The sequence below is a fragment of the Sphaeramia orbicularis genome, chromosome 6, assembly GCF_902148855.1.
Source record: "Sphaeramia orbicularis chromosome 6, fSphaOr1.1, whole genome shotgun sequence".
In the NCBI taxonomy this organism is placed as follows: Eukaryota; Metazoa; Chordata; class Actinopteri; order Kurtiformes; family Apogonidae; genus Sphaeramia; species Sphaeramia orbicularis.
The window spans coordinates 48,260,159-48,286,316 of record NC_043962.1 but is presented as its reverse complement, the minus strand read 5'-3'; the positions used below and the strand labels follow the sequence as shown (position 1 = coordinate 48,286,316).

At 39.6% G+C, this 26,158-nt stretch overlaps 2 protein-coding genes across 25 annotated transcripts in view; both read left to right on the top strand.

Moving 5' to 3' along the window:
• Positions 1-15,778, top strand: part of LOC115421067 (calcium-independent phospholipase A2-gamma-like) — a 34,113-nt gene extending 18,335 nt beyond the window's left edge. For all 3 annotated transcript variants that reach the window (XM_030136766.1, XM_030136764.1, XM_030136765.1), the window contains exons 9-10: positions 9,771-9,966; positions 14,086-15,778. In XM_030136766.1, the coding sequence (XP_029992626.1) occupies positions 9,771-9,966; positions 14,086-14,363 (474 nt within the window). In that variant the 3' untranslated portion in view covers positions 14,364-15,778. The remainder of the gene's footprint in view (positions 1-9,770; positions 9,967-14,085) is intronic.
• A 4,263-nt stretch (positions 15,779-20,041) lies between these two features.
• Positions 20,042-26,158, top strand: part of LOC115421065 (neuronal cell adhesion molecule-like) — an 86,198-nt gene continuing 80,081 nt past the window's right edge. For 16 of the 22 annotated variants that reach the window (XM_030136754.1, XM_030136749.1, XM_030136745.1 and 13 more), the window contains exon 1: positions 20,043-20,219. The gene's annotated coding sequence lies outside the window, so the exon portion shown is untranslated. Of the gene's footprint in view, positions 20,220-26,158 lie in introns of all 22 variants that reach the window. The other 6 variants (XM_030136762.1, XM_030136759.1, XM_030136760.1 and 3 more) reach the window with 2 other exon arrangements.

The following is a 26,158-nucleotide window of genomic DNA, read 5'->3' as shown; positions in this document are numbered from 1 at the left end:
AGGCATATGCTCCACATTAAAGCTTGCTCAGTTATCTCTACTCTATAGGCTTCAAATGTTTCACAATGGATCCCAGCTCATGTGTGGAATGGTGAGGAGGGCCCAGGTTTTGTCCTGTGTTGCTATGGCGTCTCCTGAGGTGATGGGAAGGAATGAGAGCATGTTTTGTGCCCACCTCTGCCAACATTTGATGGAAGCCATGGGATTGGTGGGCAGTCACCCCCAGTGTGAGATCTGAGAACCCCAACATAGGCGCACGCTCAGCAGAAAGACTTGACACCATCCAAAATGTTCTCATGCTTTTTGTCACTCAAGTTTGTGATGACATTAAACATAACAACTAAATACGTAAATTTGTTTGAGGAGAAAACAAGAAAAGAAATGTCGTGTTCAAACCTGCAATAAACATGTTTGTCATGGTCCAGTAACAAATATCAGGCACTAAATATATCCACATATGTCCCCAGTGACCAGTTCCTATCGCAACTAAATAAGTACAACTAATATCTCCAAACATAGTGCAAGCTTTCATTCCCTCCAGGTATTTTGGATGCTGGAAAGCTGTTCAAGTTTAACAAGCTTTTTAATATTTATTTGAACATTGAATTCAGTGCAGCTTAAAGACTGAATGTTTTGCATGAGTGAACGCTCTGAATCAATCATAACACTAATATTGCTAGGACAACTCTCACTATTACATTTGTTTTATTGGTTCTCTGTATGGCGTACAAGTAAGTGACCTCTGGATCTTCAAGCCCTTCAAGCATGTTAACAAACGTCTGTGTGACCCAAACTGTGAGCATATATTTACACACAATATGATGCTGTTGGGTAATGAGTTTCACTCCTTTAAATTTATCACAGGACATCTTAGGCATTCATACTGTTCATTCATTCTTTCAGCCTTTATTTTAATCTTGAAGTCACTGAAGGCAAATAATCATATTCAGTAATGTTGAGTGTAAAAATAAACACCCCGGCCAAAAAAAGAAAAAATACATTGCCTATATACAATACATTATCAAAACCTTGGAGCATAATGTGAACCATCAGCTTCAAGAAATAAATCTTAAAAAATCTTAAAAGACTGTAAAATCAAATCATAACAAAATCAACATAACAACTCATGACTACAATAGCAAATATTAATAGTGGAAGAAAAAGCACACATACAACATGACGACAATTTAAGGGATTGGGACTAAACAGCTGTGTAGCCCTGAGAAAACCAACCCTCCCATCTTCAATCCAAGATCGGGGGGAAAAATGAATGCAGCTATGGATGGAAATATATGTTGTAACATTGCATAAGCCCGTTGAAATGATACCATAGCCATTATGTGCTGCAATCAAAGCTAAAGGCGTTCTAACAAAATATTAGAGTGTGGGGCATTTTAATAAATCATACATAGAAATTACTACAAATAAAAAGAGAAAGAACAGAACAGAATGTGATTTAAAAGCAGTTACATTTTAAAGTAAAGTACTCTGTAAGCCTAGTTTTAAATTGATCTATAGGTTTCATTTTGTAAAGTTTCAGGGTTTAATTCTTGTGAAAGGCATTTCACTCCTCCTCGACATTTGGAATGAGGGATCAGATGTCAGCATGTGTTCAGTACATTCACACTTAGCCTTGAAGATGACCACTTGTTCACTAAGAAAAAAGATGCCAAACCAGGTCTGACCAGGACCAAAAAGGCAAAAATGTCATGCTATCAGCTACTATTTTAAAAGTGCAGTTAGACAGAAAATTGTGACCTTTAATCTTGCATCCATTTTTTTCTTGTCCACTGGAGGTGAAATTATTGCTCATAAATTACACACTCAGAGTCAGCACCAGAGTCGCAGAAAGAAGCGAGGTGTTGGATTCAGGAAGATGATACAGAGGATATATCAGAGCCTTTAGCCACTTCCTCATCCCAGCTAGCTGCTCCAGTGTTAAGCCCTGAGAGAATGGTCTGGAGGCTGTTAGAGGATGTAACTCAGACTTTTCATTCCTGCTGCAGACAGCCACCTCTCCCCAGACAGACTCTGGATCTTTGTCCCTTGAGTATAATTGCTCACACGACTCTTGTTGTTGTGTTACCTCTGTTTTCTCAGCGGGCTCCTCTTTTTGTTCTCTTGTACACATATCCTCACACATGCAAATAACTTGATTGGACTGGCACACTTGTTTGGGATTAGGCCTGTCCACTGATTGACTGACTGCAGTGTGGAAGCTGGACTTTCTCTCTGTATCTTAACCCCCCTTGCCTGTCCAGGGCACACCGCCACACCATATTAGCAGGCTTCTCACAGCAGCGGCTTCAGATGAGATTTTGTTGAATAAATCACATCTCACATTACATCATATTGATATGCATGTGAGCGTTCAGTCACTTTCCCTAGCACACAAAGGAAATTATCTTTAATTGCCCAACAGATAAGTTATTATGACAGACAACAATACAGTAACTTAAATTTAAAGTTGTCAAATATGTACATAAAACCTTAGGGATGTAGGATGGCAAGTAAATATCAGCAGGGGATTTGGATCCATTTATATCACTGAAAGAATTGTCTCAGTATAATCTCAGTGGTTAGCTAGCAGAGATGATTCATTGTTTCAATATTGTATGTACACTTTTTTTTTTTTTACAGAATGTGTGGGAAAAGGTAACTATGCACCATACATCTCAATTTGTTACCTGCCTACGGCAAAGTCAGCGTTCACACAGATGGGTCCCGCCTCTATTGGCATCTTGGGAAAGATGACTTGAACCTCAGTGTGACCTTTGAGGCCAATAAAGCAAAAGGGTAAAGGGGGAAACTGGTCGATGTAATGGCATAATATAGCATGAAGACCTCTGACTTGACCTGGCTTTGGAGGGAGACTCACCACAGTAACACTGCTGTCATTCTTATCCTTGCTAATGAGTGGGGGTTTTCTTTGTCAGTATAAGCCATTTTGGTCACTGCAGAGGCAAAATTTATGTAAAATCACCTACCTTTATGGTCAGTCCATGTGAAATTACAAAGAAATAGACCTCCTGATGATCATCTCTGATTAGCCTTATTCTTTCAGAAATTAGTCTTACCAGTCATAGTGCCATACAGAACATCAGCTTTACATCTTCATTAAGTTTTGAAATATTGAGATCTAAAATTGGGGCATGGTGCAGTTAATTAATTGTTTCTGTCTTGTACATATCCGAAAGATTATTAATGTCCCACTTCTACAAACTGGCAGGCAGTGTAAACCTCCACACTCAACCAGAATTTCTCTGATGGTCAAATAGTGTGCATTTTGTTTCCATCAAGCCATAATTTGGCAAATATGCAAAAGAGAATCTTCTTTTACACAATTTAAAAAACTAGGAAAGGAATCAGACTGTCAGTCTGGAACACTTAATGAAATCTGGTCATCTGAGGTGGATTTACCCATAATAATTTTTCTTGGATCTAATAGCTGAGTTTGTCTCCAGTGTATATTATGTTGTGTAGTTATTATCTGTTGTTGCTGTCCTAAATTTTTGAAGACAGAAAAAGTAATTTATTTACTGACCATTGGAGAATTTTCTTGTAAGACCACCTCAAACCCACAGCTATGTGTCTGGGTCTTCCACACACCATACATTTCAGCAGACTCAAAATATCTAAAAGTGAATACACAAATGAACAGCTGAACAACATCAAACTTCCTTGTGAATCCTGGATCCCAAACTACAACTGTAGCACATAAATCACCTATCCATGTAACTTTGTCAAAAAGCATAAGGAGCATATACAGTCCATAAGTAAGGTCCATAAGTATTTTGACAGTGACTCAAACTTTGCAATTTTTTCTCTGTACAGCACCACAGTGGATCTTAGATGAAAGAACCAACATGTGATTGAAGTGTGGACATTTAGCTTTAATTCAAGGGGTTTAAAAATATTCAATTTACCATTTAAGAATTACAGCTATTGTAGACAAAGTCCCTCCATTTTCAGAGACTTGAAAGTAATTGGACAACCTAAGATCATGATTAACATAAAGATTTATTAGGATTTTTACAAATACTAACATTTCTATCAATCAGTATTTTTTAACATTTTTATATGATTATCACAGGCTTAACGCCAAATAACCTTGTTCTTTTTCATTTCATCAACCAAGTAATTGCGAAACTCAATTACTTGTTTCTAAGTAAGTCTACACATGTCAGTGTATGCCAGAGATCTCAACCACTTTCTTTATTGTTGTGTAATTTCATTGCATTATTGTAACGGCAATACGAAACGAAGTTTAAGTAGTAAATAATCAGAAATAGGCTACTGTAGAGTAGCCATAGTGGAGGTTAAATAGTTTTTTGTAGCCCCAAGTTTATTTTTCTCTACTATGTCAAACATGTCTCTTTAGATTTTAAAAGGTTGCTGAGCCTTGAAACCCTCCAGAAACCTGGTGAAACCTTGGTTATTTGTGGTCTTCAAGTGGTTTGGATGCTATCTAGGCATTTGATTTAATTAAATGAACAGATTTATGTTCCTGATTACATTGACAGGGAAAAAGATTGCTTTTCTGTGCAAGAAACACGAATCAATATGAGGATTTACACTTAATATCACAACTATTCAAGAGCGCTTTTATAGCAGAAAAGTTATATGCGTTATCGATTGAATGACCAGCTCTGGGAAACAGTCTGGCTATTGTGACAGCCATAATCAGATGTCCATGACTTATGTAATGCTTCCCTAATTAATCATTTGAGAGATAGGAGCCTCATCGGTAAACCATCATAATAAATCATGACAGAGCTCAGTGCCCCTCGGATCATCCTCGTCAATGAACCCAAAGAAGAAATTATAATGACTACAGCTGCTCATTGGGGCTGTGATGTGAATGCTGCACCACACACCTCATTTAGAGTTAAGCCACTGCCCTGTTCTCTGTGCTGCCCATCATGACACTCACACAAGACCGCATTGAAGCTTACCCATAAGGTTACAGAGGCAGTGAGATACAGAGGCACACAAGCAGCATGAAGAGGATGAAGTTTGCTGTCCTGGCTAATGGGAGCTGACACACACTGGGGCGTGAAATGACTTTTACTGATCCTGACGATAGCAGCTCTTTCCTATTCAAATCAACACTCCTCTTCTAAGACAGCTTAAAACTGCCACAATGAGGTTAACCTCCCCAAAGTTAATGACAACAGAGACATTTGAAACAGAAATGCAAAATACATCTAAATCTTACATTTTAAAAAAAGTGTTTATTTAATATTTTGTCAGTAGTTTTTATTTTAGAATATGCAGATTCTTTTTAAAACCATTATTCAGTTTAATTTGCCATTGAAGAAATGAAACTTGCTCCCAAAGGTGTAGAAGCTCTAATTAGTGAAAAAATCTGCCTTATTCGAGCGACAGGAAAACGAACTGATTTGTGAATCAGCCATTAGCCCCTGGAGGGCATAGATGAGGTTAAAGGAGCGATGATCCTCTGGAGCATCAACAAATGAGCTCCCGGAAAAGAGGAAGCTGTTAAGCCTTTCAGGAAGCTGAACTTGCCTCTCTCAAAAATCAAGTTTTTGTCAGGATGTTCAGTTAAACATCAATCAGAGGGCCACAACTGACAGGAGTGCACCCTCTGGGATATGTATCTGTTGACACATGGCACTTTTTTACAGCAAGATTGAGTCACTGTAAGTATGAGCAGCATTACAGCTCTAAATCCTCATAAATGGAAGTGACCTCTGCCTTGCATCATGATGTGTATTTGACAGACAGCTTGAGTTGGCCTTTTTTGTAATAAAGCCCTTTTCCGCTTTAATCCCTATTGTTTCTAATTTAACATCTCATCCAAATGTGCCCTGGCCTCTACAAACCATTATGTGAGAATGTGGCAGCAGTCCAAGTGTCATATGTCACTGAAGAGACGACTGCAGCCCCAGCCTCTCCCTAACTGTTTCTCAGTGTAGATTCAGCTCATATATTCTACTCATGGAGGCCTGAATTGTTCCTGACAACTGTGGAAAAAGATGACAGATGCAAATGATCCTCTAAATAATTGATTCTTCCAAAAGTTCTGAACACCACACACAAAGAAAGTCTTCCAGTGGCATCATGAAGACTCTTCACTGCCAAGAAACAGACTTTCTTTAAAGGCCTCAACTATGCTCTCTGGCTCTGAATTGCCAAAGCAGGTGCACTGACATGGAGACAAGTTATAGCATTCAGCTTCCAGCTTATAAGAGCATTGTGTAGTGGCTTCTAATGTTAACATGCCTTGGCTCTGTGTGCAAAGCTAGCCACTGTGCTTTTGAAACTTGCCCCCAGCTATCCACACAAAGAACCTATAACTGGACCCAGAGTGTTGCCTTAATTGCCACTGAGTTCAGAAAATGGGGGCTCTCACAGTGGTGGAGTGATAAGAAAATTGCTTAGCTGTTTTGTTTCCAGCTGGGTTCGTCTCGTGCTCGCTGCAGTGCTAGTCAGTCCTATGTCTCCATGAGGAGCAGCTCCAATCCAGGCATTTTCTCCTTTTACTGTGGTTCATTTCTTGGTCTGCCAGACACCATACTGGTGCATGATGACATGCTTTTGGACAAATTGCTACCTCAGCAATTCCTCCCCTGCTTTGTGGCAGACTGAAACTCTTCATTGTGCAACTACATCCCTGGGTGCCCTCTGAGGCTTTGGCCCTCACAGGAGATTCTCTGTTAAAAATAAAGAGGTCTTAAATGATTCATAAATCACATTATTTTAACACATTATTTCTGTAACTCAAAGGGGCTGAGACATTTGACTGTCTAATGACCAGAGATGACTTATTTTCATATTTAATTTCTGACTTATGGAATGCTAATATTTCAACTTCCCATTTGACTTGAAATGTTTTTCATTCATATCATGACTCTACCATCAGTACAAAATTATATATCTAAAAATTAGTTAATCAAATATATAGAAAAAAATTAGGCTTCAGTTATTAATCAGGTTTGCCTGGAAACTCAAACTGGCAAAATGATAAGACTTATGAAAAAATGAATTAAAATACAAGTGTTGATATTCCTTAATTCTAAGATTCTGTGATGTGGACATTATATGAAATGATGAGACCAGTTAACCCATGCCTCTACTTACGATGCACTGCAGTTAGACAGAAGAGATGCATCTGTTGTTAAAGGGAGTTTAAACTTACTAGACTGTATTAATGTACAACAAGAGTAATTTGAAACACCATCATATGAATCTTAATCAGAATGAATTGTGAGGCTGGTGGAGATTCACATCTTCAATCAGCATGCATGGAACTGTTGAACAGGGTGGACAAGCCTTGTTCTGCATCATGCATCATAGCAAAAACATAAAAATGAATAGATATGCCAACATGTTTACCCTTGTCTCTTTTTCAAAACAAAATATTTCCTGTGTACAGTGAGTTCAGGTCTTTGCATTTATTAATTTTTACTGTCTTTTTAATGTCTCAAATTGAGAAACTTGTGGTTATAAATTTATTGTTGTGTTAAATGTGTTAGTTAGTTAGTGTTAAGAAGAAGAGTGCAAACAGTTAATAGGGGTCCCCTCTCAGTCCACTGTGAAAAGTGCTTTATGGTGCTTTCTTGGCCACTTCACTCTCGGAAAAGACATTTTAAACCCATTGGGGATTTTACCTAGTTAACTAAAGGATATATACACGGCCTGGCCAAAAAAGTCTGTACTTGGTTTAACTCAGCAAATACTTCAGATTATTCCATTGGTTAATTACTACAGTGATTGATATGTTTCAGCTGCAACAAGTTCTTTATCTGTAACTGATGCCGTGAGTAAGCTCTTATTTTTTAAATAACCATCAGTTTGATAGAGAACATGAAGACTGGACTTTGTTTCTGTGGAAAAGGTCATGTGGTCTGATGAGTCCAGACTGACCCTGTCCTAGAGTGATGGGCACATCAGGGTGAGAAGAGAGGCGGATGAAGTGATTACCCCTCATGCCTAATGCCTATAGTACAAGCCTATGGGGGGAGTGTTATGATCTGGGGTTGCTTCGGTTGGTCAAGTCTACATTCAGCATTTACTTCCATCGTTTTTTAAAGTCGCAGAAAAAAAACATTAGACCACCCTTGTTTTCTTGAATTTCTTGTTCATTTTAATGCTTGGTACAACTAAAGGTACATTTTTTTCGACAAATAACAACAAAAATAGCACATAAGAGTTTAATGTAAGAGCTGATATCCAGCCATTTTACATGTTTTCTTGATAATACCCTAAATCACTTAAGTTCTTACATCAATAGCTAAGGCATTGTAATGCCAAAAACAGTGCTTTTAGGGATTCCATGTTTTCTTTTCTGTCTGTTTTAGTCACGTGATACACACAGGAGTTAGTACTTGATTGCATAACCATTGTTTTTGATGACTTTTGATGGTGTTATAATTTTTTCCGTGACTGTATGTCTCTGTAAAATGATGGAAGTAAATGTTGTGACATTGCATTAGCTAGTCAAAAACACTGCTGCAGGGAATGGATGCTGTAATCAAAGCCAAAGGTAGTTAATTGTATTAACTGTGTCACTCACTCAAACTGACAGTGTTAGTAATGAAATTAATACCTCAGTCAATAAATGACTCTCATCCTTAATATCAGTGACAGTGATTAATCAGTACATCTGGAAACTAACTAAATCAAAACAAACCAAAAAAATCTAGGTGGTTCTAGGTGCAATGTTGCTTTTTCTCTTAGTCAGATTAACCACCAACAATGATCAGAGCCAAATTCTGCTACCAATAATTTGTAAATCATATTTTCCGCACCTGTCTTTAATTTTAGCGTTGCTATGGTATGGCTGTAGGTGAAAAGTTCACACTATATTGGAAAATAAAACCTGTTCGTTTGGTAAGGATGTGTCGCTGTGTGAAATGCCAGTGTTAACACCTGCTATCACTGGCACTGTTGCTTGATGTTTTCTCCCAGTCTAACCCTATAGCCAATTCCCTTTGCAGTTTTATTCTCCTGATCCTTGGATTCATGTTGCAATTTCTCTGTCCATCTTCCCAGATGATTGGCAGGCATTTGCTTTAGTAGGTGGCCCTTATATTCCCCTTTTCACTGCATGTTCCCACAGATTTGTACAGAATTGTTTTTAGGCTGCGACACAGCTGGAGTGGGCAGAAAGAGATGTGATGCTGCCACCAAGCTCCTCAACAAGGCTCAGTGTGTGTGAGTCCATGTGACATATGCTGTCAAAAACATATTATTGTATGCATTGACTCTAAGCAGCCATGAGCCTTCAATTAAACATGCACAAACACAGTCACATAAACAGGCACTCTTTCCCCCCTCAGTGCATCCCTAGACACGGGGGCCCTGCATCCTCCACCCCCCAACCTGGCCTCTTTAATGAGCAGTGGCCCCTGTGTGTTTGATCCCGCTGCCAGCCCATAGCCCCGCGGCCCCTCAGCCTCATGCCTATTCAACAATCCCCACAGCCTCTCCAGTTACTCCCCTGTTGCCTTGGGTAGACTATAGATTCAAAGCAAAAGGACTCCTGGGCGATTGTTTGATATCAAAGCCAGTCTGACTGAAGCTGAAGAAAGAAAAAAGACCCAACAATTTAGCAGCCCTCTTTGTAGACTTACAGTTTTGTCAGATGCGCTTGGAAAATTTCATCCATTGACTGGTAAAATCCATGAAAGATTCTGAGGTTTCAAATGCCTATTAATTGGTTTCACTGACTGTGGTCTTACCATGAAATGCCATTCAGAGTCTGTAAATTGAGTATAACGTGGCACAATCTGTTTTGTGCGCAGGATGGCGGTCTGCTGATTAACAACCCTACAGCACTTGCGGTCCACGAGTCAAAGTGTTTATGGCCCAATACCCCCTTGGAGTGTGTGGTCTCACTTGGCACAGGGCGCTTTGAAAACGCTGGCAAGAACAACACCACCTACACGAGTCTCAAAACCAAACTCACAAATGTCATCAGCAGTGCTACTGACACTGAGGGTAAGTGAGAAGTCCAGTCTTTATTTCTGTTGGACTGTTAGTGTCTATCCATCTTTGAATGTACCAATACAGACGACTAATACTCACCTGTAACAAGATAAACGATGTATGATCTGGTTCCCATTATTGCATTACTTGGTGATGAATTTATTCATAACTTGTATCATAGCTTTATTCACAAATAACTAAAATATAAAGAAAATGATATCAAGGAGATTTGCGAAAAAGCTTGAAATGAGGACACAGACACCACTTGAGTAGCCTTAAAACATGCATATTATATACACAGCAGTGTTCTTAGAATTGTGATATCTTTTTCTTTTTTGTTATTCTACTTTTATTGCCTTAGAAAAATGTATATAAACACGTGTGATGCAACATATCATCACAAATGAAGCAATAGTAACTTGAAAACCTGTCAAGAATCTACAATATAAGACTTAGACCAGACAATGAAAGACAAGTTAGCTGTGGTTCAGGAGGTAGAGTGGGTCGTACAATAACCAGAGTGGTTCGAATCCCGCTCTGTCCTAGTTGTGTGCCATTGTTTCCTTGGGTCTCTTGGGCAAGACACCTCAACCATCCAGGCAGCTGTAGCTACAGACCACCACCAGTGTGTGGAGGGAATGAATGGATTCAATGTAAAGTGCTTTGAGTGCCTAGAAAAGCGCTATATAAATCCAATCCATCATTATTATTATAAGTACACGAATTTACTTTATTTTGTAAAAAATTTACTTCATTTGTAAAAATATCATATTTCTATCACTAAAATCATATTACTGAAATGGAAATACAAACCACAATCAAACAACTCGCACAACACCCACATCCTTGAAAAACTATTAAATCCTTTAAAAAATACCTATTTTCCCATTGCTTTAAATGCTGATTCCTCTGTCCACAAATGCCTCCTAATCCAAAAGAAAACATGTTGTGTTGTTTGTTTTACATTTCTCATCGTTTTTCCATAAATACTATTTGTTTCTGTGATACAGTGTTGCACTGTCATTTGTATTGTGTAATGGAGTAAGAAACCCCACTGAAATAGGGTCAGAAACACTAATTATGTCTGTTTTTATTGGTTAAAAAGGTAAAAATTACTTAAAATGCTAAGCCCTGAAATGCATAACATGCATCTCCAAATGAAATGAACTGTGAGCAGCTCTGATATACAAGACTATGATGGACAAATGCTGTATGTTTAGCCGTTGTGTGCAATATTGATGTAGTTAAGGATTAAATTGCAGCTCACTATAATTAGAATGTACATTTTGGGTTCTGTATTGTTTCTAAGGGAAAGAACTAGATTTTGATGTTATCCCTTTAGAAAATACTGCACTGCAGGTTGACTTTGTTTTGGATATTTCCCATTGTGGCCCTATGTCGTAGCACCCTCTTCCATCTCCTTATCACCTCTGGACATGGACACCTCTGCTGTGCCTAAATTTGGCTTGGTCCCCTCCCTGCCGCTGCCGCCATGGTGCAGTGTGTGACCTAGATGCTACTCTGCACTTGTTCCTCCTGTATTTGGGATTAATCTCTCCCCAGCTCTGCAACAGGCTTTGTTATTTAGAAATAGCAGATTAGCAAGAGTGTTTATCACAGATTTTCCTCTTTTCAAAAGCCCCACCCCACCCCTTTCTGTGCTACTGTTCACAAGCTTCCTACTTTGTTTTAGGTGTATCAGAAGTGCTTGGTATGTTGTGGACAGATAAGGCTGATCTAATGGGGTTCAGGATGCAAACAAAGCCCTTTATGAAACTGGCTTATGACTCACTCTTACATTTTTTTTTCATTTCAGCTGACTGAAGATTACATTCTACGAGAAGGGGAGCTTATTTTATTTGCATTTTTAGGCCTGCTTTATGCTTGAGCCACTTGTATTTTCACATCTTAATGTAGCAGCTCCTTAGTGAGACTATTCTTTGTTCATATTTTTGCTGAAACATGCCAGTGACAAAGATATAAATACTTTTTTAGTGTAGATTCATTTAGAACCAGTGTCTTAAATGTGTATAATTTGCAATGCGCATTACAAAACATCACAGATTTAGTTTTTAAGTGATTAAACATTTTTGAGATGCTGTGAGACAGATTTGCTCTCAGCTTCATTAAAAGTACTTTTTGTTGATATTCCAAACTCTCACCAGCAGTGGGAAGTGTGGTTGCACAGCACACTTGGGACTACCAAAACCACCAATGAATCAACACTATGTATATATAGACTGTGTCTATCACTGAACAAAGTATAAAGCTCATTATTTACACACGTTTGTTTTATAGTATCATCAAGTTTTCTTCTTCAGATTAAACTCATACCACTTGTTTTGGCAGATGGTGAAAATACCACTGTGTCTTATAATCTTCACGTGCTGCATCAGCTGATAGTTTACCTTATAGCTCTGTTAGCTTAGCTCTGTTTTTAGACAGATAACAGTCAGAGTAAAACCACAGATCCTGTCCATTTTCTGTATGGTTTGTGTTATCAATAGCCGCACTAAAGATCTGTTTGGAATCAAACAAACAAGATCAGAACTGTCACAGTTTATTGTGAACCATGGATCAACAAATGGCAACTTGGCAAAGATAACATTTCATAATAAGTTTATACCTACACAAGCCTCATAGTCAAACTCACCTGTGTAGAAGAAACACTGCCATTTCAGCATCAAAGTCCATTCTTTTCATTTAGAGCTGTGTCTACTGGTGAAAACAACAGTACTACTAGCTTTTATTATTTTGTCAATTCATTTAACTCTAAAAGTTGTTTCTTAGTGTTTCACTTCCCATCTGGTCACTTTCTGATGCTTTAGTCAAAGGCTGGGTCCTGTTAGTGCAAATAAATTAATTTCATACCTCTATAATACTTTGGTGTCCTAATGACATCCCCCCCCCCCAAAAGGGGAGGGAAGGAAGGGGTATTGTTTTTGGTTCAGTTTCTTTGTTTGTTTGTTTGTTAACACTTTAGCAGCAAAACTATTGGTTCAATTCATACCAATCTGGGTTTATAGATTGCCAGTGACGCAGAATAGATGCCATTGCATTTTAGGAAAGGTAGGTCAAAGTTCAAATTTTTTATGATTTTTTAAAATCTTCCCATGTACTTATAAAAAAATACGTGCGAGGGGCAGGGTTTGTTATGCCGTAATCTTTCACAGAAGAAATTCTACATTTAGTCCTTTTAAAACCTTGACTGTATTTCACAGCTCTTTGAGTGTATTCATTTATGAATTCTTGTTTTACCACAACCTTTTGCTCTCAGTGTGATATAAAACATGATAATTGTGTACCTGTTACCTGCATTATATATACCCTGGTCTGCAGTTCAAGGTCATTGCACTTATCTGTCATGACAGAAATCAGACTCGATGCTGTGTTGAATAAGGAACTGTTGATTATTTCATGAAACTGTGTTCCTGCTCACATGCTAATTCTTTGGCCCAAAGAGAAATGTCAGCACCTACAACCCTGGTGCAGAAACAAACAACCACTGATTGACTGTAGTAAATGTGGTAAACACAAATTAAAATTAAACATGTGCTATCTGTATATCTAAGTAGACTGGATTTGACTATTGTATTTATCTTTTACCAAATGTATGATATTGACTCTGTATTGAAATACAAATTTTAAAACTTACAAAGCAACCTTCAGATAAATTTCTCCGTGGAGGATTTTGCTCCACACCCTCCCAGGCAGCTTCTTTTAATAAAAATCAATGTTGACTTTCTGAACTGCTGAACTACTCTGGGAACACTGCAAGAAAAAAAAATTACCTTTTTGGATACTTCAGGCATATTTACCCTGTTATTCTTACCTGCTGCCTGTTTGTATGCACTTGTATTTGTGTTGAATCTAAACCTCTGAGACGTAGCGGTTGACAACAGCCATGACAAACAAACCACACATTTTCACTTGGTTTAACCTCACGCTGTTAGCCCCCTAGGGCTCACCCTGCTAGCACTTGTAATGCTGTCAGCACTCTGATAGACAAGTTTAGACTTTTCATGCCCTGCTTACTGTTAACATAACCCTTGAATGTTTGTACATGTTGTAACTATTAAGGATTTAATTGTTTATGATTTTGCTCTGACTCTCCCACGCCTTCTTTTCCAGAGGTTCACGCTATGCTCGACGCCTTCCTCCCGCCTGACACTTATTTCCGCTTCAACCCCTACATGAGCGAGGATATTTCTATGGATGAAAACCGGCAAGAGAAGCTGAACATGCTTCAGGCTGAGGGCATGCGATACTTGGAGAGGAACGAAGAGAAGCTGAAGAAGGTCGCGCGCATCCTCAACCGGGAAAAATCCTCCATCCAGAGGGTGGCAGAGTGGGCCAGGCTCAGGACAGACATGTTCAGCAATCTGTCCTTTTCCTCCTCCAAACTGTAATCCATGCATCCATTTTTACCTCACAGAAACATTTCCTCTATTATTCTAAACTGCGTAGAGTATAATCATGCCATGTTTAACGTGTCATCATGACTTCTTGACCTCTAACTCTGAAGAACATTGTGCACATGTATCACAGGTATCTGACACACCAGACAGTACTTTTGTCCAAATGTCAGACACCATAATAACTGTATTTGTCACAATTTTGGCAGCTTTACATTGCCATATAAAGATGTGTCAGCAGACATTTAGATTTAGGAGCAATTTCTCAGCAGTATTGTACATGAAACATAGAACACTGTAATGTTCAACACTACCTTTTAATTGATGTAATTTTGCTAAATAAGCACTGAAGAATTTGATTTTTCTGAACTTTGTTATGACAACCACTGCAATCTCACAAACCTGTCTTTGTATTTTCACAGAAAAAAGGTCTAATTAGGTTTGTTTCTGAAGTGTAGCATTTGTTATAATGAGCTGCCAACACGTACAAATGTAAAATAGAGGAAAAAAGATCTTTCCTACCTTTGTAAATGGTCTAATCAAGTTGAATTTGAGCGCCTAATGTGGGTGGCATTTATTAGTTGTCAGGACTAAATTTTGCACATTTTAACAATGCAGCTACCGCTCTGCTGTGCAATTGTATAATCAAGCATCACAATATTGCTTATATTGTGTATAAATGTGACATATATTTATATATTTAACAGTTTTCACTGATTGAAAGCACTTAAAGCCAAGTAAAATTCTAATCAAAGACGTGAAAATTGCAAAGATTTACTCCAATGTGCCACCGTATGATAAATAAATGACTAATATTACTGATTAATATTAATAATGATGATATGATCGATGATGTAAGTATCCAATCAGACCTCTAAGGACATACCCGTACTATGTTATTTCAGCTTCATGGTATTTTAGTTCACTTGTTTTAAACCTTTTTATCGCCGTATGCATGGTTGTTTGGTTTTATGGATTCACTGCAGGCTATGCACATTTTGTCTGTCTTCAGTGTGCCCTCTTTCCCTTTGATGCCTCTTCTCAAAAGCCTCTTTCTCCCTTTTCTACCTTGAGGTGCTGTGTTTCAATCCTCATGCTGCTTTTCTTTAGTGCTGGTGAAATCATGCAGGACTTCATTCTTTATTTTGAGGGACCGGTATGGGACAGATTGCTGCTTAATGATTTGCTATAGTTGAAAATAATCCTATGTTTGTTACATTGAGCGCTTAAAAATGCACTTGAGATACTCATTTCTATGGCCAGGCTAAGTACTGTACATCTAGATTGTGTCAGACACTCGGAGGTATAACAGACACAGATATGACTCAGATTAATATAATTCCACTGTTCTCATGTTTGTCCTGTAAAGACTGAAATTGTACATAATTAAAACCCATTACTGAATGTCACTGTGTTTTGGTTTTTAATCTTGCTGTTTGATGACTTCTTCAGTAAGAAGAGACCTGCAGATATTAACTTGCTTACATGTAATTGAAATTATTTTAACAGAAATCAAGTCTGATATGTTTAATTTGCAAGTTGCATGGATTTATTAGTGGCAAATTTGGATTTATAGCCCTACTGCAGGAATGTGTTGATCCCAGCAGGTGTGGTTTTTCCAACTAACTGAAATAAATGCTGTTTTTTTGTGTGTAAAGGTAGAGGTGTATTTTTCATGGAAGGTAATTTGAAGGGCCTTCCCTAAGCCGCTTGTCATAAAAGAGACGGAGGTGAGATGAGATGACTGTTGCAAGGCTGTTCACAGACACCTGGGTAACAGCCCTGTCCAGTGATGGATCACATTCCCCTCCAGCATAAACACCGCGCACCGACACAGCTCCCCACCAACTGCTTACACGCATGAAAACACAGCGATGGCCACAGACGGTAGAGGACACAACAAACAGCATCAACAGTGTCCTGGGAGGAAAAATAACAGAATACAGTGAGCCATTAGCATGTAAATATCTCACTTCATGTGGGGAGAGGCAGCACACAGAGTAAATAACAGGGCAGAACATGCATTAACTGGACACTGACTATATACAGAAGAGCTATAATAGAGTTAATGATGGGTGTAATGTAAAATGGGTTTTAGTACTAAAGGAATTAATAGGCTGAGAAAGGAGCTGTTGCCATCTCCATTGATTAAAATACTTACAAAAATCACACAGAAAAAGAAAAAAATGTAATACTCATGCCCAATCATAGCCTGAATTTTGGACTCTTGAGTCTTTCATTTGTTTGGCTTAGCAGAAAACACAAAAACAAAAGGGTAAACAGGACTGTTACAAAATGCCAATCATCTATGTCCCCCCGGAAGAGCTAATGGAGGTGTCTGGGGAGAGGGAAGTCTGGGCATCCCTGCTTAGACTGTTGCCTCTGCAACCCTGCCCCAGATAAGCCGTAGAAAATGGATGGATGGATGGATCAATGCTCACAAAGTAAATAACAGCTACAAATGAAGATGTTGCAAAAGAGACACAATGACAGGTGTAGAGTTCAATTATAAGAGTGAATACAGGAGTAATAATATTAACACAGGAAATATCATTTAACTATTTACACCAACTCTTGGATGAATGAATGAAATCAAACTGATCTCACTATGACCAGAGTTTCATCTGCTCTTATAGAGACAGCAGATCCTCATCAAAACTCCAGAAAATAAACTCTTAAGATTTTGCTGTGACTGATTTAAGTCCCTTTGAAAACTAGTCAACTGTCAACTATGTAAGAACACAACAGATGTACCTGCTGTAACTGCTCACTGTTTTAGTCATCTTTTTATTTAAAATTGAATAGTTTATTATCTTGTATAAGTCAGCGTATTGGCAGCCTGATGCATGGATGTGCATGGTCCATATGCACATCACTAGCTTCTCTCTCTAAGATTTTGACTGTAAAATTGAGTGTTGAAGCTCCATTAAGATATGTAATGGTCAATGTGAGTCACAACACTGCTCACTGATTCAAAATGCCTGGGCACTCTAATAGCATTTTATTGGACCTACACTAGAATTTAATGGATTTGTCCTTAACCTGTGCCCTACCCTTCAACCCTTTTGTGTAATCCTGCTGACAGACAACCCAACAAATAAAAACACAACATCCTTGGTGGAAATAATAACCACAAGCTGATAATTCTATAAATTTAAGAGGAAGAGATCATTTAAAGAAGCACACATGTATAAATGTTTCATACACATACTTGAAGACAGGTTCTATTATTTGGTTGCTGTGCTGGTGTATTCTTGTCATGTTTTTGCCCCCTGTGTGTTAACAAGGTTAGGCAGTGACTAAAGGCTGCTCCCTCTCAATATAGAAAAGTCATAATGTAATTACACAGACGACTGAGGGAGGAAATGTATCTCCTCAGATGTAAACTGATTTGACTCATGCACTCATCCCCTGGCAGTAATCACATCAGTAATTTGTTTCTCTTGCACCTTTGGCCGGCCCTCCAGATGCTGCATGTAAATACTTCTTTCTAGTTTGTTTCGAGGAGATCTGACAGGCACTGTGCCCTCCCATTCTTACTGTTAACAACTGTTTTTCCTTAGGGTGGCTAATACTCAATTACACCTCACATTTAGCTGCAGCAAACAAACCCAGCTCATTAGTGTGTAATGAGTCTGGCAGCAAGCGGCTAATACTGAGATAAGAAATAAAGAGTTTAATTTCTAAATATGGCTGCCATGTTTGGAAAAATGCCACCAAATACTAATGTGGTGACGAATAATATGACCTCTGCTGCCTTTTACAAAGTTTCCTATAAGTATTGTGAGTTTATGGCTCATTAAAATAACATCAGAACATGAAAGTATCATGTTTGCAAGACTTGTTTTGATGTGGGTTAGGGCTATGAGCCTGCTGATCTGCGTTGGATCTGGCTGCTTAATCATCACCTCTGATGGGAGGCCAGTCATTTCATGGTTGGCTTGCTGGTGGTACATCTGTTATTTAGTTTCCTCTGAAAAGAATAAAAAAAAAAAACAACATGCACACACACACATCATTGAATCCGTGAAGAAAACAGGCTGAATGATGACTCTATTTCTCCTGCACAATAGCCTTGCCATGTGTGAAGTTTTGCTCCTCAGTGAGCAGACTTCAAGGATTCACTGCAGTAATGTGCGCAATAATTGGAGATTCTAGTGAAGCAGAGACAACGTCTTCGCTGGTGGATTTTTGCATTTCAACACAAAGTTCTGATGAGATTCACCATGCAACTTACAAAGCGCTTTACTTTGTTTCCATGGTGCTGTATCCTTGAACTTATGAAAATCCCTGAGAGTATTTTATGGATAATATGCATGTGGGAAATTAAGAGAGTATTTTAATGAGATTCAAGTGGTATGCAGACATATCTGGAGGCAGTTTGAAATGAGAGGCGAGGACAATTACAATACTTCCCATGTGGCTTCATAAGGAGATGTGGGTGAGAATCCCCCGTACTCTCCAGTTGATGATGAGGGAAACTGGTGTGAAGACACTGGGGGATTAGTGGTACATCCAGAAAATGACCTTGGCTGCATGTCAACCCCCCTCTCCATCTCAAATTTTCACTTTTTACCAAATACTCTGAAGCAAAGCAGAAACATCAGAGGACATGTTCAATAAAAAAGAAACCGTAAAAATTGAGAGGATGTTGAGAAGATTCTGTATTTTAAGCCAGTTAAAGGTAGTTTAGTGTCATTCTGCGGGCTTCTTATGACTCAGAGCCCCTCAGCTTATTTCTAAAATATATTAGCGAATGTTAAATTTTCATATCAAATCAAATCTCTGCCATAACCTAATTTTAGCTAATCTCGGTCCACAGCTTCTACATGGCAACTCAAACCCAGAACCCTGCTCTGCTGCCAAACTGGGCTTATCCTAGTAATAACTGCGTCACTTGCTCAGTGTTTGATTCTATGGCTGCAGATGGCTTCTACTGCTAAGCCTGAGATAATGCATGTGTGTAACATGGACTGAGAGAAGGGAGCATGGTCGGCTGGCAGCAGATTGAACCAAGAGGAAATGTCTTTTAAAGTCACATGACCCCATCCAGCACAGTCTTGGCTGATCCCACAGGCTACTGTATGATTATTAGTGCAATCCTGCTTGCAGGGCAAAATGTACAGTACAGTATCAGAAAATGCAAATGGCTCTTAGCAGGTTAGGTTGACAACAGCTGGTATTAAGTTCACTGCCTAAAAGGTGACAGTACTCTCATTTGACAAATTTCAGTCCGAGGATTTGTTTATTTCAGTTGATTCATTTTGCAGGCCTGATTAATGAAATTGTACAGGATTATTTAGCCTTAAAGGCTTAGAATTATTCCAGTATTATTTGTGCATGTAGCATTTTGGCGCTGCTTAAATCTTACAATAATAATGATACAGCAACTAAATTAAAAACCTACTCCCTGCTGATAAATAAGCTCTACGAAAAGGGCATTGCTGAGCATTAACACAACTTTTTGCTTGTTTTATCCTAAAACTCATCCAGCTGTTGTCCATCTGTGGTTTTTAGAGTGTGGGGGCTAAAGTGGGTACTAATAGCGTGACTATTTAGATAACAGTTTGCTGGAATGGTTCAGTGCCTTGAGGCCACCATACAGCGGCAGCGGCGCTGCGGTGCGCGCAGTAGGCGTGCGCACGCCCCTGTGTGCTGCTGCGCGCCCCCGCCGGTGTGTGTCGATGAACTGGTGGGAGAGGAGAGGACCAGCGACTGAGGCACGGAGGAGAGGATCAACGCTGAACGGGACCGCACATAAACAAACCCAGCATACAGCTTCGCTTCATCGAAGGGGACTGAAGGACCAGACCGGGCTTCGTGTTGCGCACCGCCGACGCACGAGATAAGGTGAGTTAAATGATGCCATTCATCATAAACACGTGCCGTGGAGCTTCCAGTTCACTGTCAAGAGTTTGTGTAGAGAGACGCAGGCTGCCACATTGACTTGGAAGCTGTAACGCTTCAGTGGAATCAGTGTCCTCTTTACAGAATGTCTGTATGAGACCTGCCGGGGACTGTTTTAAAGCCGAATATTAAAACACTCCGTACTTTCACAGACAAATGACCGTGTATCCGTGGGGATCAGAGGGAGCAGGTGCAGGTGTACATGTTCCAGAGCGAGGCTGTCAAATCACGGGATGACAGTAGTGTGGTCCTGAGGAGATACCGGGAGAAATCAGTGTCACTCATCTCCTGGTGGCAGATTTTGACATTATCACTTCTTTTATCGTGCTCAGTATCAGATAGATAGATAGATACCTCATGTGTGAAGCTGATTTCCTCCCTATGTTAAATTCGTTTCATATCTCCATATTCATATCATAACTGTCTTGTTTTGACTGACTGGCCAGTTTGTTTAGTCTAATTTCCCTTCATCAGACTCAATCTGATTATTATGGTCCCCTGAGATACACCAATTACATCCCATGCCATTTATTTCACTGGCTAAACAATTGCTTTACTGGAAACAACATTCCCACCCAATCCTCTGCTCACCCTCCTCCTTCTCCTCCTCCTCCTCTCTGTCTCCTCTTGGTCAAAGCTTCAGTCAAGGGGGAGCTCACCATCATCCCCCCCCCCCCAGATCCCAAGACACTTTCACTCATACACACACCCAAACACACATGGCACGGCTGCACATTTTTGCTGCTCATATAGATAAATTAATACAATGCTAATGACCCCTTCTTTATTGTCCCTTGTTCTTACTGTTGTCTGAAAAGGCTGACACACTTTCTAGTGATGTTTATTCACTCCAGACGGACTATTGTTAATCTGATAAAGACAATAACAATATCCCCCTAGCCCTGCCTTATGTGCGCTTTGCATTAATTCTGAATCAGCCGCCAAAATGTGTGATACCATTTCACACGTGCATTCTGGGCTGTTTGTGTTTGCATTGTAGTGGTTCTCTCAGTCATCCACTAAAGATGTAGCTTGAACACTCACCAGAGAGCCTCCAGTCCTTGGATTCTGAGGCTCTACTAACAGGACATTTCAGGCTCATTTGACCAATGTGGAGAATCGGGACAAGATAGTGACCTACATTGTGCTGCCATCTTTACTTTCACCCTCAGCACAATCGGCACTAGGCAGAGATTTGCATAACTAAGGGATTATCATGACACACGTTGGCTGGAGTTTTTGTGAGAGCACCAGTCAGTCACACTGTTGACCTAAAACCAATGGCGGGCTGATGTACTCTGGGGGCTATGGGAAAAGCTTGGGTGTTGGAGGGAAAATGCCACTTATTTCATCCTGTGGGTTGCAGAAACACGCAGACTATTCTGTGAGAAGTGATCAACGCTCCTTCTGTCGACGGCTGTCTGTGGCATTGTGAACTCCGCCAACCGCTAGACAGGACAAAGTGCCTCATAGATGGCAAGAGGCGGCTTGTGTCACTTACGGTGATCTTAGTGACATCATCTCTTAGGAAATGACTTGAACATGAGATTCGGTCATTTACGGATTCATTTTCCTGAGGATACCGGAATTGAAGATGGGAATTCTTAAATTACCTTTGAGAGACTGCATTGTCAGCAAGACAACATAGACATTTAAAGTTTTAATAAGTAGTCATCTCTATTGTGTGGTATTGAAAGAACATTTTAATACTTAAAGACATAGAACTGTTTGTGCCGACTTCCAAAATTAAATTTTTGTACATTTATCCTTTCGTAAGTGACTTATCACCATTTATTATATTATCCTCTGCATTATACATTTTTCAATGAAAATCAGGTATTTTCCTGTATTTGATTAACTGATCATGTAGATGTTCATAAATACTCAGAGTAAATTCAAAGGTTATTATATCAAAACATAAAACACTAAAGAAAAAGTGACTGTCAGGAAAATATATCATTAACTGAATGTAAAACCAAGCGCCTTTGCCAGTTACAAGGATCTTATTGTTGAATCAATACTACAGAAGATGACATCCAAATAGGTTATGTTTGATGCTGCTGAAAATCTGAGAAACCGCATTTTATTTGTATTGTTTCATGTATTGATTGTGGTTCAGAAGATCAGTGAATGCTAATGTTTTTGATGGTTAAAGGTTTCATCAGGTGAAAACTGGTTTCATTTTTTTCATATCAGATATGTCATTTTGTAGGAAAACTACATAACTGTGCTCAGTGGACCCAGTCTATGATTTGCCTTGGGCACCAACTAATTTTTTTTATATTGTCTTTTAATCTGTGGATTGTTTTCTTAGTTAACTGACCAGTTATTTGATCTACAGATTGTCAGAAGGGGGTGAAAAATGTTGATCACTGCCAGGAATATTATGTTTAGAGCAGCAACTAATGATCATTGATTAACCCTTTCATTATTTTCTCAATTAATTTGAAAAAATTAAAAAAAAATTTTCCCAAAGATGACGCCTTCAAGTAGATATTCAGATTAGTGACACAGAAGAAGAAAGAAACCAGAAAATGTGCTAAATTAATGATTAATTTAAAAATTAGGGAGTAATTGTCACAGTTCTAGTTCGTTTTTTTGTCTTACAGGAGTAATGAAATCAGAAAATATTTAACATAAGAAGCTTGAATCAGGAAATCTGGACTTCAAACTCTCTTCAAACTGATCATTCATCTTTCAGAATTGTTGGCAGTTAATTTGATAAATTGGAAAGTAATTAATTATTAGAATGATCATTGCGGCTATAGATTGTTCATATGTCATGGTTCATTTTAATTTTCTGCCTCAAATAACATTTAGCTGTTATTGTTTATTGAATTCATTTAACTTATTAACAACAGGAGTAGGACCACAATCATCAAAAAAAGAAACAAAACAAAAAAAACCCAAGGCAAATCTAGTTGAAATAAACTAGAATAAAAAAATGCTGCGTCACAGCCTCTGTTAGCACTTCCTCATCTCTGTTTTTTTGCTGACATGAGCACAGTTCAATAGCATACTATTATGGGTCCATCTGATTGACTGAATGTGTTCTGGAGACACGTGTACTTGCCATCAGTGGAGACAATCCAGCAGACGTGAAAAGAAGTGCTGTGCCGCTCAGCTGTGATGAGGCTAAATCTTCTGGGACTGATGGAGGCCCATGCCTATCCATTAGTGTCACAGCAGTCTGGGTGTTTCTCCCCACTGGGACACTCACACACAGCAGTACAGCACACTGACATTGCCTGGACCTCCTTGTCATAAGCATGTTCGTCTCATTTTGGGACTGATGAGCACCTCATTAGAAGACCAGAGGGGAAATGGGGTCCCCTTCCCGCCTCACGGCTGCCTGAACACTTGCCTTGCTTGTAATTTGGACAAATGTATGCAGTGGCAGATCAGTGCATGTGATCAAAGACATATATGTTCATTACGTGCACACAAATGCTTGTTTCACTTTCTCTCTCTGTGAGTGGGGATGAATAGTTGCAAGCTGGTGGGTGCAATTAGACTTTCACACTCAGTTAGGCAGAGCCTCTAATGGGGAATGACACGTTCCTGGGAATCCACTCCACACAGCTGCAACTATTGATGTTTACATCCTAGACCTGTATTGTTTTACCAGGAGGCAACAGTGACAGATAAAATTGATATCAGGTGATTTATGTGTTTCTCAGTGCTGTGTGTGATTACTGTGCTTTCTTTTTTTTCCCTAAAAAACATAGCCCTGTATTGCCAAAATTATCAGCCATGTTTTTGACAAAAATTTTAGCAACTGATTATTTAAATCAAGCTGAATTGTTGCTTCAAATGGTGGTGCTTTTCCCTGTTTTATATCATTATAAAGTCAATCTCTTTCTATTTTTAACTGATGGCTGGTGAGTTGAGATGTCACCTTTCTGACTTCTTGAAACTAGTGGGTGTTTATTTCCTTAGCATTTCTGTTTCAGATGTATAATTCATCAGAAAAGACTTGACAAACACACTTTGAGTGCATTGTATCCCAGGCTTTCTTAACTACAGTTCATGTAGAAGTTAAAATCTGCAGTAACATTTGTAGTGTTTTTTAAACTGTAGTTCAGGTGAACAGATGGTAGATGAGTCGCGGTCAGTGTGAAGGTCTCTTGACAGCCCACTGTGACCAAATTGTCACACCAGAGCTTTTCACCGTGACAGTCGTCAAGCCCAATCATTCAAGGTCACCCAGGGAATGCTATTATCACCCATGTCAGGTTATTACACCCTTTAGTGAGAACAAAACATTAGAGATGCTCTTTTCTGTCCATACTAACTGCCAGAGACTGACGGCAGTAGAGTCACCTTTTTGAAGTGGCAAGTTGGGTTAATGGATTGTAACATTGTGGGTTTTATGTTCCCTTTCTACCCCCAATAGAGTCCGTGACAAGTTAACTATCTTTTTGTTTACTCCCAGTCAACCACGAGATTAGGGGCTTGATATAAGCAGATTGATATTTTCTGAAATCTTAAGGGATGCTTTGCTCCGATGCCACCCACTGCACCAAAAGCAAAGGAAAAGTGGGAGTGATCAGAAGCTTTCGGGCTCACAGGAGGGAGGAGGGGTGGATCATGTACCTCATTTGACGCTGAGAAGAGGCAGGGGGAACAAAGGGGGTCTGTTTTCTCTGTCTATACTGGCAGGCGGTTGTTCTCAGCTCTTTCTTGTGGTGTAGGGGGGTGAGGAAGGGTTAGGCCCGAGGAGATCCACAACTGAAACTTGGGTGTTGGAGCCTCTGTGTGAACACACAGTTGTTGCTGCTGAAGAGTCGTGGAGAGACAGTCAATGCTGCTGAATGCCTCTGGCCTGTTGAAACTCCGGCCAACTTTGAATGGGCAGCAGATGTTGGAGAGGTAGTTGGTGGCCCAGTGGCAGCACATAACAAGGGCCGCTGCTTCCTTCCCTGTCTTTAAAACAACAGGAGGTGGGCATGGCTCCACCGGAGGGGGGGATGCTTGCCAAAATTACAGGGAATTCAGGAAGAGTGTGCACTTGAATGCAATCTAGTTTGTTCTCAAGCATCCATCTTCCACCTATTTGCATAGAGCTTAAGAAAAACTCGGGGTGCACATCCCACTCTGTGTTGGCACAGATGCATCTCACTTGTAAAGCCTAATAGCTCAGCAAACACTTTGCCACAGTACTTATTCTTATAACACTGGCGATTTCAAGAGGAAGCCCTGCCAAGAAATCCACCCCAAGACTCTGCCCTCCTAGCCGCCTGTTGTTGAACATTACATCCTATAAACTTGCAGATGTGGGGTCTTTGCACTGCTAGATAAGCAGAGCAAAAGATTATCTTTGTCGCAGCAGCACATGATGCAACAACAATTGAATCAACAGGAAAGAGAGAGACACTTAGCTGTCAGCTCATGAATAAAGCTGACAAGGACACACAAAGTGGTTTTTCCATGGTTCAGGAGGTTTGCTGACCTCAAGGTCTTATTTAGGCCAAGACTTCTAATGCCCTTACCCTTTGCTCCACCCTATACCCCCTCCCACACCCCACCCGAGGGTAAGACACCATGTTAGCAGCCCAGCAGCCACCACTGAAGGGCCCTTAATCCAAGTGGGATGACAGCTTGGCTCTAGATGCTGTTTCTGTGGCGCTGAGACCAATGGGCTTTTCTTTCCCTCTTTTTCATCCCTTAAACCCCCCAAACACAACCGCAGGAATCCTGGGAAAAAAAATTCTCTCCGGCGAGACAAAGGAATGGGATGGTAAACAAATCCAAGTGTAGATCTGAGATTCCTGCATTCACTAGAAGATAAGTGCACAAGTCTATGGGATGTCTAAAAGCACAAAATACAAAGCCAACTGTGTTTTTCTTTCTGCCTTGTGTACAAAACATAATCTATACAC